Raw genomic sequence first — 14,190 nt, 5'->3', positions numbered from 1 at the left:
ACTACTTGGGAATTTTCTTGCTCTCCCTCTCTGTGGCCCTCCCCCCATCCTCTCAAAATAAATAAACTTTAAAAAATAAAAAACAAATCACGAATAAAAGATGATCCCTTTAAGAGATAGAAACGTGTGCTCTTTAAAGGATTACAATTTCATACCTTAACTCAACAAGGACTCAAGAGTTGAGTTGCTTCTCTATAGATCTCAAGTATTAGAAGGTGGCAAGACCCCATTCATGATTCAACAGTACGTGGATGCAAACATACCTTCTGGTCACCGGACACTATGATGGCTCCATTGTAGGAAGGATCATCAGAGCCATTTCTATTTCTAAAATCATCTACTTCCAGAAGTATATCCTGACGCTTCAGTGCCTGCATAAAGTCTTCAATATTTGATCCTAATGTAATCAACGAAGGAAGGCAGAATAACATCAAGGAAACCAACGTCTAAACTTTAAAATAGCAAAGATGTCTCCTCATGTTAAGGAATGCCCAGGATAACATGGTAAGAACCTTCACTCTCTGAGAATATCCTGAGATTAATTCTGATGCTGGGACAATGAAATGTGGTCTACCGTCTTGAGTGCAACAGACTCCTTTCAGAAATATGTTCGCGGATTTTGTACTTCTTATGAAGGGAAAAGGATTTATTCCTGAGGGCTAGATTTGCAATTCTCACAGAAATAAAACTTTTTATTAGCGATTTTTATAAACTCTGCCAGATGTCTGTAATGTTTGTAGCTACAAATACTATGTACAAAATACAAACCTCCTAAGCTAGGCTTGTTCTACTGATGATACAAATCGGTCCTACTCATTATCTAACCTGTTGTATGTGGCCAACTCTGCAGTGATATTTACTGTACGAGGGACCCGTTCAAGACATCTTCATGAGATGAAGGTAATTTGATATTATCCATTATGTCCATTACTTTTCTTGGTTTGAAAACATGTTATCAATTTCCTTAATTTGAAAACAAAGCAAGCTCTGGACACAAACACCGCTTCTCCCCCTTGCCGCTCAAGCTATTTTTAATATAGGTCTTTTTTGCTGCTCGGGTTTGTGTTTCAAAAGATCTTTGATGATAAAAACCAAGAGTAGATTTAATCCCTATTTCTCACCTGTATTGTTGATGACCAATAGACTGGTAAGAGGAGTCTGTGAGGGTTGTTCCAGAGAAAGAAAATACATACTGGATGAGAGCTCCCGACAATGAGCAGAATGAGATAACGCAACCACTATCTTCACAAAAATGGTAGGGATTAAAGGAATACCAAGTAACAGTAACCTAAGTAAAAGAAAATTAAAATGCAAGTCTAAAACATCTTCCCTCCAACTATTTAAGTCACAAAACATGCCATAGAAATGCCAACTTTTGGAAATTCAACATACAAATATGGCGGTTAGTTACATAAAATGACAATGACGTTAATCTGAAAGAGGCTCAAAATTTTTCATAAATCATATCACACTGCGAGATTTCCAAGGATAATAAGAGCATCAAAAGAGAAGGTGAAATCCAAGTGGGTTCCTCTGGTGGGTGTGCTGGTTGATCAGGACAACAGGGAAAACATTGGATGGGATATCAGGAGCCTCTAACAGCCTATCTACATAGTTTTAAAGGGAAAGAAGCCTTATTTCACACTGCCCTCAAACTTGCAATGTGTACAATTTCAAGTACCATTTTAACTTGCATCAGCTGTTGTTTTGTGTATACTTTAATTTTCATGAAACTAGATGCCATATTTAATGCACAGTTTTCAGGTCCTAGAATGCATTCTTCCAGCTCAAACTACCAGTTGGAAATCTCTCAAGTAATCCTTTTGTTTCTCTAATTAAACTTGGTGAGTCCACTCTCTGCAATGACTTCTTTCGCATCAGACCTCAGGCTCTACCACCTTCTCCCTTCACAGGGGAAAAATGAAGTCCAAACTCTCGCTGATCTTATCACCTCCCCTCCAAGGACAGAAAACATTTCCATCCCCTCACTCTGTCCTTCTGCTGTAATAGATGTTATCTCTGCTCACTACCAAAGCTCAGTTCTTCTCAATACTGCTCTGAACCCAAACCTTTGCCACCCACCCTGACACCTTGCTTTGTTAGCTCATCTTTCATTGTTTTCATCCTACTGGCATATTCTTACCATGGCTGAAGTATTTTCTAATGTCTCCCATTGATTAAGGGGGGGGGAGGCAACAACAAAGAAAAAAAAAAAGAAACTTCCTGACTTCAATCTCTCTTCAGCTATTACCTATCTTTCTACTTCCCTCCATGGCCAAGCACCTCGAAAGAGTTATCTATTTTCAGATCTTCTTGCCTTAAAACCTTTCATGACTTCCCTTTTTGCCAAATACAATTGATGCTTTCTGGTCTAAACTGGGGTTCTCTCCCTCCTATTTACTAATCCCTTCACGTTTTCCAGTCTTGGCTCAAATGTGACCATTTCAAAGAGGCCAACACTGATCACCTTATTTAGAACTATAACGAACCCCTAACTCCCACCAGCCCTTCCCATCCCTTTACTCTATTTTGTGTCACCTACCATATAATTTATTTAGTTTCTATATTTGTTATTTGTTATCTTTTCCTCCCAGCCAGAAGGTAAACACCATAGCACCTAAAACAATGCCTAGCACATAACAAGCCTCAATAAGGATTTGTGACATAATAAATGATTAACATATTTATTGGGTAACTATTTAATTAGTATTTTTCTCCCCCACACGATATAAGTCTAAAGGCCTTTTCAGTTGTACTCACTTCTGTAGGATAGTACTATAGGCACTGGAAAAACATTTATTAAACACATGAAGAAATTAATAGACTTGTTTTCTTCACATTTGAACTTTTCGGCTCATATTGACTAGAGAGATTTAAAGTAGTCTGATACTGGGGAGCCTGGGTGGCTCAGTTGGTTCAGTGTCCAACTCTTGATTTCGGCTCAGGTCATGATCTCATGGTTTGTGAGTTTGAGCCCCGCATCAGGCTCTGTGCTAACAGTGTAGATAGAGCCTGCTTGGGATTCTCTCTCTTCCTCGGTCTCTGTCCCTTCCCTGTTTGCTCTCTCTCGCTCTCACAATAAATAAATAAAGTAGACTCAATGAAAAGAAAGCCATCTGATACTTACAAGGACAAAAGAAGTTTCCTCTCGTGCCTTAACTTTAAGAAGCGAAGCCTTGCCATTGCACACACCTGTCGTCTCCAGAGAGTTCTGGTACTGATGGCCTTTCTCAATCCAGGAAGAGAGCAAGGAGCCTGTTGCATTTCAGACTCAGTTCCAGCATCCCTTGTCTCATTGACTTTCTCCTGTTTCCAAATGCCAACATCTGTAGCCATGTAGTAAACCATTATAACGGGCTACGCTATTTGTACTTTCTCTTTAGAAACTTTGAAAATGACACCAGAATGTTTTGAAACAGTACTTTTAGTAAGTTAAGCTACTGATATCCATAACTCTTACATTGAAAATGTGTCCTTCAGACAAATATAATGGATCCAATTCCAATGAGTGAGTATATTAACTTTTGAGACTGAGTTAGGCTTCTTGGGAAGCATTTATTCTTTCAAACCAATAGCAGCGTATTACCAAGGGATTTTTGCCGAGCGAGTTTTATGCGAAAACACGAGGATAAATGTATGTAACTGAGTTTCTAAAAGGTCTGCTCTGTCATCTGGAGCTCCTCCACAGAATTACTGATGACTGACACCCCAGTGACTATTTCAAGACACTGGTTTTAAGGAATAGAAAGTCCATGAAAGACCTCTTGTTCAAATCCCACATATGCCTCGTGGCAGCTGTTATGTCTTGGCTAATCACTCAACTTCTCCAAATCTTAGTGTTCTCCCTGCATAACACAGTTATGATGGGAATTAGGAACAACATAATCCAACAGCTGAGCACAATGGCTGCACATAGTTAGCCCCGAAATGCCTCTAATGATTATTATTACAAACCGAACTAAGGGAACATATCATCTTATCAAGTTACTTGTTGTTAATACATTAATGAGAATTAATTTATGAGCTAAGTAAGAGTACATTTTTATAGAGAATGGCAGGTAAGAGACAAAGCCAGGACTCATGACATTGGCAGGAAGCTATTGATGATAAAGGACAAGTGGGCATTGCAAAGGGATGTGAGTGTTACTGCCATAAGAGGGAGACAAATGTTACAAAGTAATTACCCAGCACCAGGTCTGATAATGTTAGATATAAAATAATTACAATACTTTTAGGGGCGCCTGGGTGGCTTAGGCAGTTAAGCGTCTGACTTTGGCTCAGGTCATGATCGCGTGGTTCATGAGTTCGAGCCCTGCATCGGGCTCTCTGCTGTCAGTGTGGAGCCCGCTTTGGATCCTCTGTCCCCTTCTCTCTCTGCTCCTCCCCCACTTGCTCGAATGTGCTCTCTCTCTCTGTCTCAAAAATAAATAAACACTACAAAAATTTAAATAAAAATAAAATAACTATGATTCTTTTAAAAGCAGGCAACCCTATTTTATACCTAATAGACATTCTAGGCAGAATTCCACATAAAAATCTACAAATATGACAATACATGGTCATTTTCTGTTTTTTTCTTTCTTAATTTTCTGCTAGACACGCATTATTATACCTGGCTCATCAATTGTTGATTTGCCTTCTAGATTCAAGAAGACTTCATTCAGAGTTGTCATGGAAACATCATAATTCATTATGCCCTGATTAGAACACTTTTCAAGATCCCTGTAAAGATCTAAAAAGAAGAAAGTAATAAATTAATGCAATTAAAATTGCTGATAAATACACTGAAATCCTAAAGATCACTCAGAATAGATAAATCTAAAAGCATTTTCAAATTAAAGCTGCCACAATAATCCAATAAGAACATCCCCATGTTCTCTGGTCCTTCAAATCAATTTTATTATTTTAAATCTCTTTTTTATTTCAGAAGCTTTAACATTTCTTGTATCACCATGGCCATGTATGAGTATGTATGTCTACTTAAAAAGTCATCAAGCGGCTCCTGGGTGGCCTCGTCGGTTAGGCATCTGACTTTGGCTCAGGTCATGATCTCGTGATTCGTGAGTTCAAGCCCCGAGCTGGGCTCTGTGCTGACAGCTCAGAGCCTGGAGCCTGCTTCAGATTCTGTCCCCCCCCCCCCCCTCTGCTTCTCCCCCACTCACACTGTCTCTTTTTGTCTGCCAAAAATTAATAAAGGTTAAAAAATTTTTTTAAATAAAAAAAAATAGTAAAGCCTTATTTAATCTGTGTCTCTAACAGAAATGAAAAGTTTTTGCTCTTTCAGAAAAGAGATATTTCAAAGCTTCATTGAATGCTGACAAAGAGAGCAAATCTGGGTTTCTCAGTGAAATACATTCATGGAAATTTTAGTTGATCTCACATGAAAACCATGTATCTGATAACACACTTCATTATGTTGAAATAGGAGGCAGAGCTCTTAGGAATAAATATTTTCATGGGTATAAGCTTTCAAATCCAATTGACAGAAGACAGAATGCATGGACACTTAGCTGTAGTCTCTGCGACCATATAGTAAGTTACCTGGAAACTTGTTTGTTCTTTCCAAGGGCAAAAGATATACAAGTTTTTCTTCACTTTCTGCTCTTAACTTGGCATCAGGGACGTGCCGCCTGATGAGGGATGTGATTCTCTCCAGATTACACATTTCATTCCTGTGTAAACTAAGGTTACAAAAGAAGCAGAAGTCTTTTGAATTCTTCTCCAACACCATGGCTCATCACGAGACAGTCTTCCATTCTATAATTTGAATATATTACAGGCATCTCCTGCTAACTTCAGGAATCAGGTTCCCAGAAATCAGATATTCTACTTCCAAGTGCTAAATGGTAGCCTCGTTTGAATTATTTTAAATGGGAAAAAATACAGATATTACATGTCAATTCCAAACCCCCAGCCAACTTCCTGAAATGTAACCAAAGTAAGTTGAAATTTCAGTAAACATATGATATGGATAGATAGACAGCAGGCTGGTATGTAAATACATATGTATATATGTAATATATGTATTTACATATTATATATTATATATATATGTATATATTATATATATATTATATATATGTATTTACATATTATATATAAATAAAATATATATTGAGATATGTATATATAAAATCATGATAGGATGTAAAGTACATGAAACATTACTTCTGGATCATTAAAAAATTAATAGGGTCTTTAATAAATAATTGCTTTTTTTGTACCAAATGGCTTCTATTCATGCTAATAACTTGCTTGTTGATATGCTGTACTTTCTAAATTTTCCCACGTGGTATTCTGACATCAAAGTTGATTCTGACGCATAAAGATGTCTTGGAACACAATTTCAGACCTTCAGGGCCAATTGTTTCATTAAAAATCACTTGCTTTTTCTGGGCGGCGGGGGGGTGGGGGGGAGCGGCGCCTGGGTGGCTCAGTTGGTTACGCATCTGATTCTTGATTTTCGCTCAGGTAATGATCTCATGGTTTGTGAGTTTGAGCCCCACGTAGAGCTTTGCACTGAGAGTGCACAGCCTGTATGGGATTCTCTCTCCACACCTCCTCCTCCGCCCCCCACTCCTCCCACACTATGTCTCTCCCACTCTCTCTCTCTCTCTCTCTCTCTCTCTCAAAAAGTAAATAAACTAAAAATTTTTTTTAAATTACTTGCTTTTTGAAAACATAATTATAAATTTTTATATATTAGCCAAGAAATGTTTTATTGAAAGATATATAAGCATTTGGAAATCTACATGTTTAAAACCAAGAAACAACCAACAAGGAACATGTCAATGAGGGAGATACATTGTACTGTTTATTGTAAATCAATTTCCACCAAATATTAGGTTGGTTTTCTTATACCTCTAGAGGATTACATGAAATGCCACCCCTTGTATCGACAGTCATATTAAAGAGCTACTCCCATGGGCGCCTGGGTGACTCAGTTGGTTAAGTGTCCGACTTTGACTCAGATCATGATCTCACGGTTCATGAGTTGGAGCCCCGCGTCAGGCTCTGTGCTGACAGCTCAGAGCCTAGAGCCTGCTTTGGATTCTATATCTCCCTCTCTCTCTGCCCTTCCCCTGCTTGCACTCTGTCTCTCTGTCGCTCAAAGATAAATAAACATTAAAAAAAATTTTTTTAAAGTTACTCCCAGAATACATTACCTTAAATGATATCCAATACCCCATTTTTGCTTCAGAAACAAAGATGACCCTGCACATTTCAACTTCCCATTAGACAGAAACACTTTCCTATCTGAGTAGAAAGAAAGAAAGAATAAATTATGTGAATTCCTTATATGGGTATATTCTCTGCTCTGGAGACCAACACACTGAATGGGTTTTTCAGTATGAATGTAGTCTCGTATGACTGAGCTCCTGGGTACAGCACCATTTCTCATCCCCATGCCTACTTTGAAGCAGGACTCAGAAATTCACTGTGTCCCTCACGGGTTATCCAATGGCATAAAACATTATAAGGAGGCCCAATCTTCAACTCTCCCTTCGTGCACATACTTTACTATGTAACTTTGCAGTGTTCTCTCACCATGATCAAGGAGATCTGCTCTACCCCTTGATATCTGCCTCCACCATGCGATTTTCTTTGGCCAATGCCATGTTAGCCTACTTTGGCCAATAGAGGCTTGAAATGGGCTTATGCATTGGGACTTGGTCTCTAGAGCCTCAGTCCCTGCCATGAGAATGCCTGGGGTAGTCTGCTGGAAGATGAAATACAACTAGAGTGGGGCTGTCACCTAAGTCACCTTAGGTTATCCAACGGGCCTTGCCAATGGCCATTCAACTACCAGACATAAGTAAGTGAACCCAGTCAAAGATGGGAAAATCTCTCTAAGCGAGCCCACCCTAAATTGCCAACTCTCCAACTTATGCACTAAATAAATGCTTATTGACTCAAGACACTAAGTTTGGGGATGGCTTGTTTCATAGCTTTATTGAGGCAGGAAGTAGTGGACATGGAAGTCAAGTATATTTTAAGGAAACTTAGTATAGGATCGTACTGCACGTCAGACAGTAAACTTTCTCTTCTTTTCACGGCGTCCGTTTCTGACTTAATTTGTTCCAAATTCTTCTTCCATACCCTTTTCTGGCTCACTGAAACTAGTCCTCCACCTGCCACTATGTCCTAGGCAGAACATTCTCCAATATTGCATCTTCGTACCCTCGATTAGTGAAACAAAGATCCTCTTAAGAAGGCAATGAAGGCTTGTAAATTTAGAAAGTTTTCCCAGTGAAAAGTTTTTTCTACCCAATAACAAAAACTATATGAAAGTTAATATTGGAGTTTCAAAAAATTGTAAATGTACTTGTGATTAATGTAGACAGTGAAAAAAGTTACAGACAAGAAGATACATCAAGCACGGGTCTAAGAACTCAGGGGGAGTGCTTGCTACTAAGAACTCATGGGGAGCTCAGCATCCCTCTGAAGCAAAGTGCATCTTTAGAATGTCATTACTCAAATGGACTTTAAGCAAGATTCTCTTTAAAAAAAAAGACTATAGACAATATCTCTCATGTTAAGTCCTTAAATAACTAGTTAGAAGAAAGAAGCCAAGAATCACCAGCCAAGATGTCAGCCTCATCCATAATCTGGGTACTAAAAAGGATCACACGGTTTGTTTTCCGCTCCTTGAGGAGGTTCCAAACTTGGTGCTTTGAAAAAGGATCCAGTCCAGTAGTTGGCTCATCCAGCAGCAAAACCTACAGACGAGGAAGAGTATGAAAGTATCTTTCAGTTCCAAGTGAGGACCTTCAGAAAGTTGCATGGAAACCCATATAATTCCTAGATTCAAATACAGCCTTCCACAGGATTCCCCAGAGGCTTGTATGGCCCCCTATCACAAATTTCCTCTCATATTTGGTAGAGTTTAGACTTTAATGATAGCTTGATATCCTTCAGTACAAATTAATTTCAAAAAAAATTTTTTCCCTCTTACCTGAGGATCTCCTAAAAGGGCAATCCCAAGTGTTAGTTTTCTCTTTTGTCCACCAGTCAATTTTTTAGCAATAACGTCTTGAGTGTTTTGTATGTCCAATTCCATTATGACTCTTTTCACCTATCAAAAAAAACCCATCTACATAATACAAAATGTTTTACTTCAATCAGTTTTTCTAATAATTAGAAGTCTATTCTAAGAACTTCATCAACTTTATTTATGAAAAAATAAAGTAATAGTTAAAAAAAATATGGTCATGAGGGACGCCTGGGTGGCTCAGCCAGTTGAGTGACCGACTTCGGCTCAGGTCATGATATCATGGTTTGTGGGTTCGAGCCCCGCGTTGAGCTCTGTGCTGATGGCTCAGAGCCTGGAGCTTGCTTCGGATTCTGTGTCTCCCTCTCTCTCTGTTCCAACCCCGCTCGTGCTATCTCTGCCTCTCTCAAAAATAAATAAACACAAAAAAATTCTAAAAATATGGTCAAGAGCAAAGTAAAGTATTTTCAAAGCCATCAATTCGAATATGTTCACCTACCTCTTGTTCCACTTCCTTGGATTGAATCCCTTTTATTTTAGCAAATAGCCTGAGGTTTTCTCTCACAGTCAGAAAGTCAAATTGAATATTGAATTGTGGACAAAATCCAATGTTCATTCTAGTTTCTTCCATGTTCGTTATTTCAGAGAGTTGGGTATTATAAATAGTGGCTGATCCTAAAATAGAAATTTTATTTTATTTCATTTTATTTTAATGTTTATTTTGAGAGACAGAGAGAGAGACAGAGACAGAGGGTGAGCGGGGGCGGGGCAGAGAGAGAGGGAGACACAGAATCCGAAGCAGACTCCAGGCTCTGAGATGTCAGCACAGAGCCCGATGTGGGGCTCGAACTCATGAGCCGTGAGATCATGACCTGAGCCGAAGTCAAACGCTTAACTGAGCTACCCAGGCACCCCTAGAAATTTTATTCACCACCAGGATAGTAACTCTGTGAAGAGTGATAATATGGGATACTAGTTGAAGAAACCTCACATTTTATAATTGTATAATTAATACATTTAATTTCAGATTATTTAATTTCAGAAATTCAGATTATTCTCAACACAAATATCAGGGTCTATGGCAATGCCAAGAATACAGGGAACGGCAAACAATAGCAGAGCGGAGATACAAGCTTTCTCATGAATTTATATAAATATGAAATAAATATTTCCTATTCTAAATTAAGCAACTGTGTAAACAGCCTGCTTAATCAGCCGCTTGTGAAACTATTTCCTTACCTTTCGTAGGAACAGACAACCCACTAAGAATGTTCAGCAGTGTCGATTTACCAGCGCCGTTATGTCCAAGGATTGCGGTCACTTGTCCTTCATATATGTCAAGAAATATGCCTGTTTTAGGATAAAAGGTGAAAAGTAGCCTTTGGACCATATTCAGATGGAATGAACCTTAAAAAAGTCACAAGAGTCAAATGTATCTTAGCACTTCATTTCACTGGTATTCGGAGATGTCCCCTGTAAGATGACGTATTTAGTTGTGTCTATTTATGAAGAAAAAAAACCCTTAATTTCTCTGGAGAAATTGGATCAAGACTGAGAAATAAATGTCTGCCTTTCTCCCTGCCCAAATCCTTTGAGTGTCAATGAATATATCAATTTGATGTTAAAGAATAGCCTTTGCTACCAGGAATAAAGCAGAGTAAAGAGAGTATTTGCTTCCTGGGTAAAGGAAAGCGGTGTGGAAGAACATTCTCACAGAGGCTCCCAGAGCGGAGACAGAAGGGCCAGATATAGAGGGAAGGGGTATTTATTCGATATTTGGAGGGAGGGTGGACCAGTTGAGGAGAGGATCGTAAAGTTTCCCCAGGCACTGGTCACTGTTCTGTTCCGTATGACAAAAGTATGGACGTGGCCTCTAGAGGGGGTCTGCTGGGACCCAGGACATGTCACAGGCATTTTTTTTTTTATATGAGTGCTTAGGACTTGATCGTGTTTTTCTTTAATATTTGAAAAATTATCTGACTCCATGGAGAAACAATAGAGGTCCATTAGCATCCTAGAAATTTTAGAGATTCTCTAAAGATTGACAACAGATGGAATTCTATTGCCAGAGAATATAAAAACCAGGCAAACCACTGCCCAAAACAGATGACGGAAAGTTCTCTGAAAGTAAAAACAATGCTGGTGATACTTCAAGCTCTGTTTGACAAATCTAAGTCACAGATTATAAACTTGCCTAAGTGGTGGGAACGCAAACAGGCGCAGCCGCTCGAGAACAGTGTGGAGGTTCCTCAAAAAGTTAACAATAGAACTACCCTACGACCCAGCAATTGTACTACTAGGTATTTATCCAAAGGATGCAAGAATGTTGATTCAAAGGGGCACATGCACCCCAATGTTTAGAGCAGCACCATCGACAATAGCCAAATTATGGAAAGAACCCAAATGTCCATCAATGGATGAATGGATAAAGATGTGGTATATATATATATATATACACACACACACACACACACACACACACACACACACACACACACAATGGAAATGGAGTATTACTCGGCAGTCAAAAAGAATGAAATCTTGCCATTTGCAACTATGTGGATGGAACTGGAGGGTATTATGCTAAGCAAAATAAGTCAATCAGAGAAAGATAAATATCGTATGATTTCACTCATATGTGGAATTTAAGAAACAAAACAGATGAACATGGGGAAGGGCAGGAAAAATAATGTAAAAACAGAGGGAGACAAACCATAAGAGACTCTTAAATACAGAGAACAAACTGAGGGTTGCTGGAGGGGAGGGGGCTGGGGATATGGGCTAAATGGGTGATGGGCATTAAGGAGGGCACCTGTTGGGATGAGCACAGGGTGTTATATGTAACTGGTGAGCCACTAAATTCTACTCCTGACATCATTATTACACTATATGTTAACTAACTTGAATTTAAATAAAATGAAAAAACCCAGCATAATTAGTACAGTCCTGTTTTTTAAATACTATATGTAAATATATTATCGAGGACTATCCCTCATAGCAGAAATGTGGTTTTTAAAAATTTTTCTTGGTGGCGCCTGGGTGGCGCAGTCGGTTAAGCGTCCGACTTCAGCCAGGTCACGATCTCGCGGTCCGTGAGTTCGAGCCCCGCGTCGGGCTCTGGGCTGATGGCTCAGAGCCTGGAGCCTGCTTCCGATTCTGTGTCTCCCTCTCTCTCTGCCCCTCCCCCGTTCATGCTCTGTCTCTCTCTGTCCCAAAAATAAATAAAAAACGTTGAAAAAAAAATTAAAAATTTTTCTTTTTATCTATATTCATCCTCTGATTTTGCACTATGACTATCTGTATTTTCAGGAAGCAAAAAAAAATTATTTTCATTAAAAACATCATCGGGCGCCTGGGTGGCTCAGTCGGTTGAGCGTCCGACTTCGGCTCAGGTCATGATCTCACAGTCTACAGGTTCGAGCCCCGCATCAGGCTCTGTGCTGACCGCTTGCTCAGAGCCTGGAGCCTGCTTCAGATTCTGTGTCTCTTTCTCTCTCTGCCCCTGCCCTGCTCACGCTTTGTATCACTCTGTTTCTCAAAAATAATTAAATGTAAAAAAAAAAAAATTAAAAAAAAACATCATCAAAACAATGAAGTTTTTCTCTTTACCTTGCAATGCTTCTACGTTTTCAGGCTTTCCATCATATTCTTTTCTAATATTTCTGATTCTGAAAGAAGATTAAGCAACTTTGAGGTAAGTACATTTTTGGATAACATAGATTATGTTAACTGCCAATACCATAGTTTGCAATTGCACCTGAACCTCACAAGGTAGGGTGTTGCCTTCGTAATGGGATCCAAGGAGGGCAGTGGTAAAAGCTCATACCGCCCCCCAAAAGCTTTGCCCGGACCTGCTCATACCCTTATCAAACTGGGCATTTCATGTACTCCAGGTGTTGTCCTCAGTTTGCAAATGAAGAAAAAGCCACTATTGTTAGAAAGGAAGGAAAGAAGAAGAGGAATAAAAAGGGAGGAGGGGGGAGAGACTTTCCCTCAGTCCTGCACCCCTCTCCAGCTATTAGTTAACTGTTCATCTTCACGGGCACATTTATCAAAATATAGTCTCGACTCTCTATTTCCATTTCTGTATCTCACATTTACTCCCAACCTAAAGCAACACAGCTTCTGACCCTACAACTCCATTGAAACTATCCTCAGCAAAGACACCAATGACATTCTACTGAATCCAATGGACATTTTCCAGTCATTGTTGAATGCATGCTGTATTAATGGAGCTCCTGGGTGGCTCAGTCAATTAAACATCTGACTTTGGCTCAGGTCATGATCTCACGGTTCATGAGCTCGAGCCCCGTGTGGGGCTCTGAGCTACAGCATGGAGCCTGCTTTGGATCGGATCCTCTGTCTCCCTCTCTCTGCCCCTACCCTGCTCTCACATGCTCTCTCTCAAAAATAAAATAAACGTTAAAAAAAAATAGATGCTGTATTAAGTATCTACTTGCTCCTTTCTTCTTTCAAGGCTTTATTTCTTTGGCTTCTACCTTCTTGATTTTCATATTATTCTCTTACTTTTCTGCTCAGCGTACTTTATGGATTCCTTAAACTGGATTCCACACTATTCCACTATTTTTCTTATTCTCAAATCTCTGCTATACAATATTACCCACTCTCACTGCTTCAACTCTTACTTAGATTCTAATGATTCCAAGATTTGTGTCATTATGCCTGTCTTCAAAGTCTCAAAGTTACAGCTTTCTTTTTTTATTTAAAAAAAATTTTTTTAACACTTATTTATTTTTGAGACAGAGAGAGACAGAGCATGAACACGGGACGGGCAGAGAGAGAGGGAGACACAGAATCTGAAACAGGCTCCAGGCTCTGAGCAGTCAGCACAGAGCCCGACGCGGGGCTCGAACTCATGAACCACGAGATCATGACCTGAGCCGAAGTCGGCCGCTTAACCGACTGAGCCACCCAGGCGCCCCTCAAAGGTACAGCTTTTTGCTGTATCTCCTTACCTCAAAACCACACAGCGTATATTATCTTTTCCCTCTAAATCACCCCCACTTCAGTTCTCTATGTCATTTGGTGTTTTCAGCATCCACCCAGGAATACGAACTAAATGCCTAAGAAACATCCACGATTCTTTCTTTACCTCTTTCTTACCTCCACCTGTGGCCCACACAATTATTATAATTTAACCTTATGGATTTATGAATGTAACTTTATGAATTTATTTG

The 14,190-nt window shown here is 39.4% G+C and overlaps 1 protein-coding gene across 1 annotated transcript in view; it reads right to left on the bottom strand.

Annotated features, from left to right (window-relative positions):
* The window catches only part of ABCA10 (ATP binding cassette subfamily A member 10), a 69,576-nt gene that overhangs the window by 28,266 nt on the left and 27,120 nt on the right, over positions 1-14,190 (bottom strand). Inside the window, exons 10-20 of the mRNA XM_047080542.1 lie at positions 12,602-12,660; positions 10,232-10,342; positions 9,492-9,667; positions 8,957-9,076; positions 8,582-8,720; positions 7,167-7,257; positions 5,542-5,681; positions 4,613-4,732; positions 3,128-3,326; positions 1,122-1,288; positions 264-397 (exon numbers count right to left, since the gene is read on the bottom strand). Coding sequence (XP_046936498.1) covers positions 264-397; positions 1,122-1,288; positions 3,128-3,326; positions 4,613-4,732; positions 5,542-5,681; positions 7,167-7,257; positions 8,582-8,720; positions 8,957-9,076; positions 9,492-9,667; positions 10,232-10,342; positions 12,602-12,660 — 1,456 coding nt within the window. The remainder of the gene's footprint in view (positions 1-263; positions 398-1,121; positions 1,289-3,127; positions 3,327-4,612; positions 4,733-5,541; positions 5,682-7,166; positions 7,258-8,581; positions 8,721-8,956; positions 9,077-9,491; positions 9,668-10,231; positions 10,343-12,601; positions 12,661-14,190) is intronic.

This window comes from Lynx rufus, unplaced genomic scaffold (assembly GCF_022079265.1).
Source record: "Lynx rufus isolate CCGP_SWC_20201006 ecotype Redwood Valley unplaced genomic scaffold, mLynRuf1.p SCAF_18, whole genome shotgun sequence".
Lineage (NCBI taxonomy): Eukaryota > Metazoa > Chordata > Mammalia > Carnivora > Felidae > Lynx > Lynx rufus.
The sequence above is the reverse complement of the archived record's forward strand: the minus strand, read 5'-3'. Positions and strand labels throughout refer to the sequence as shown.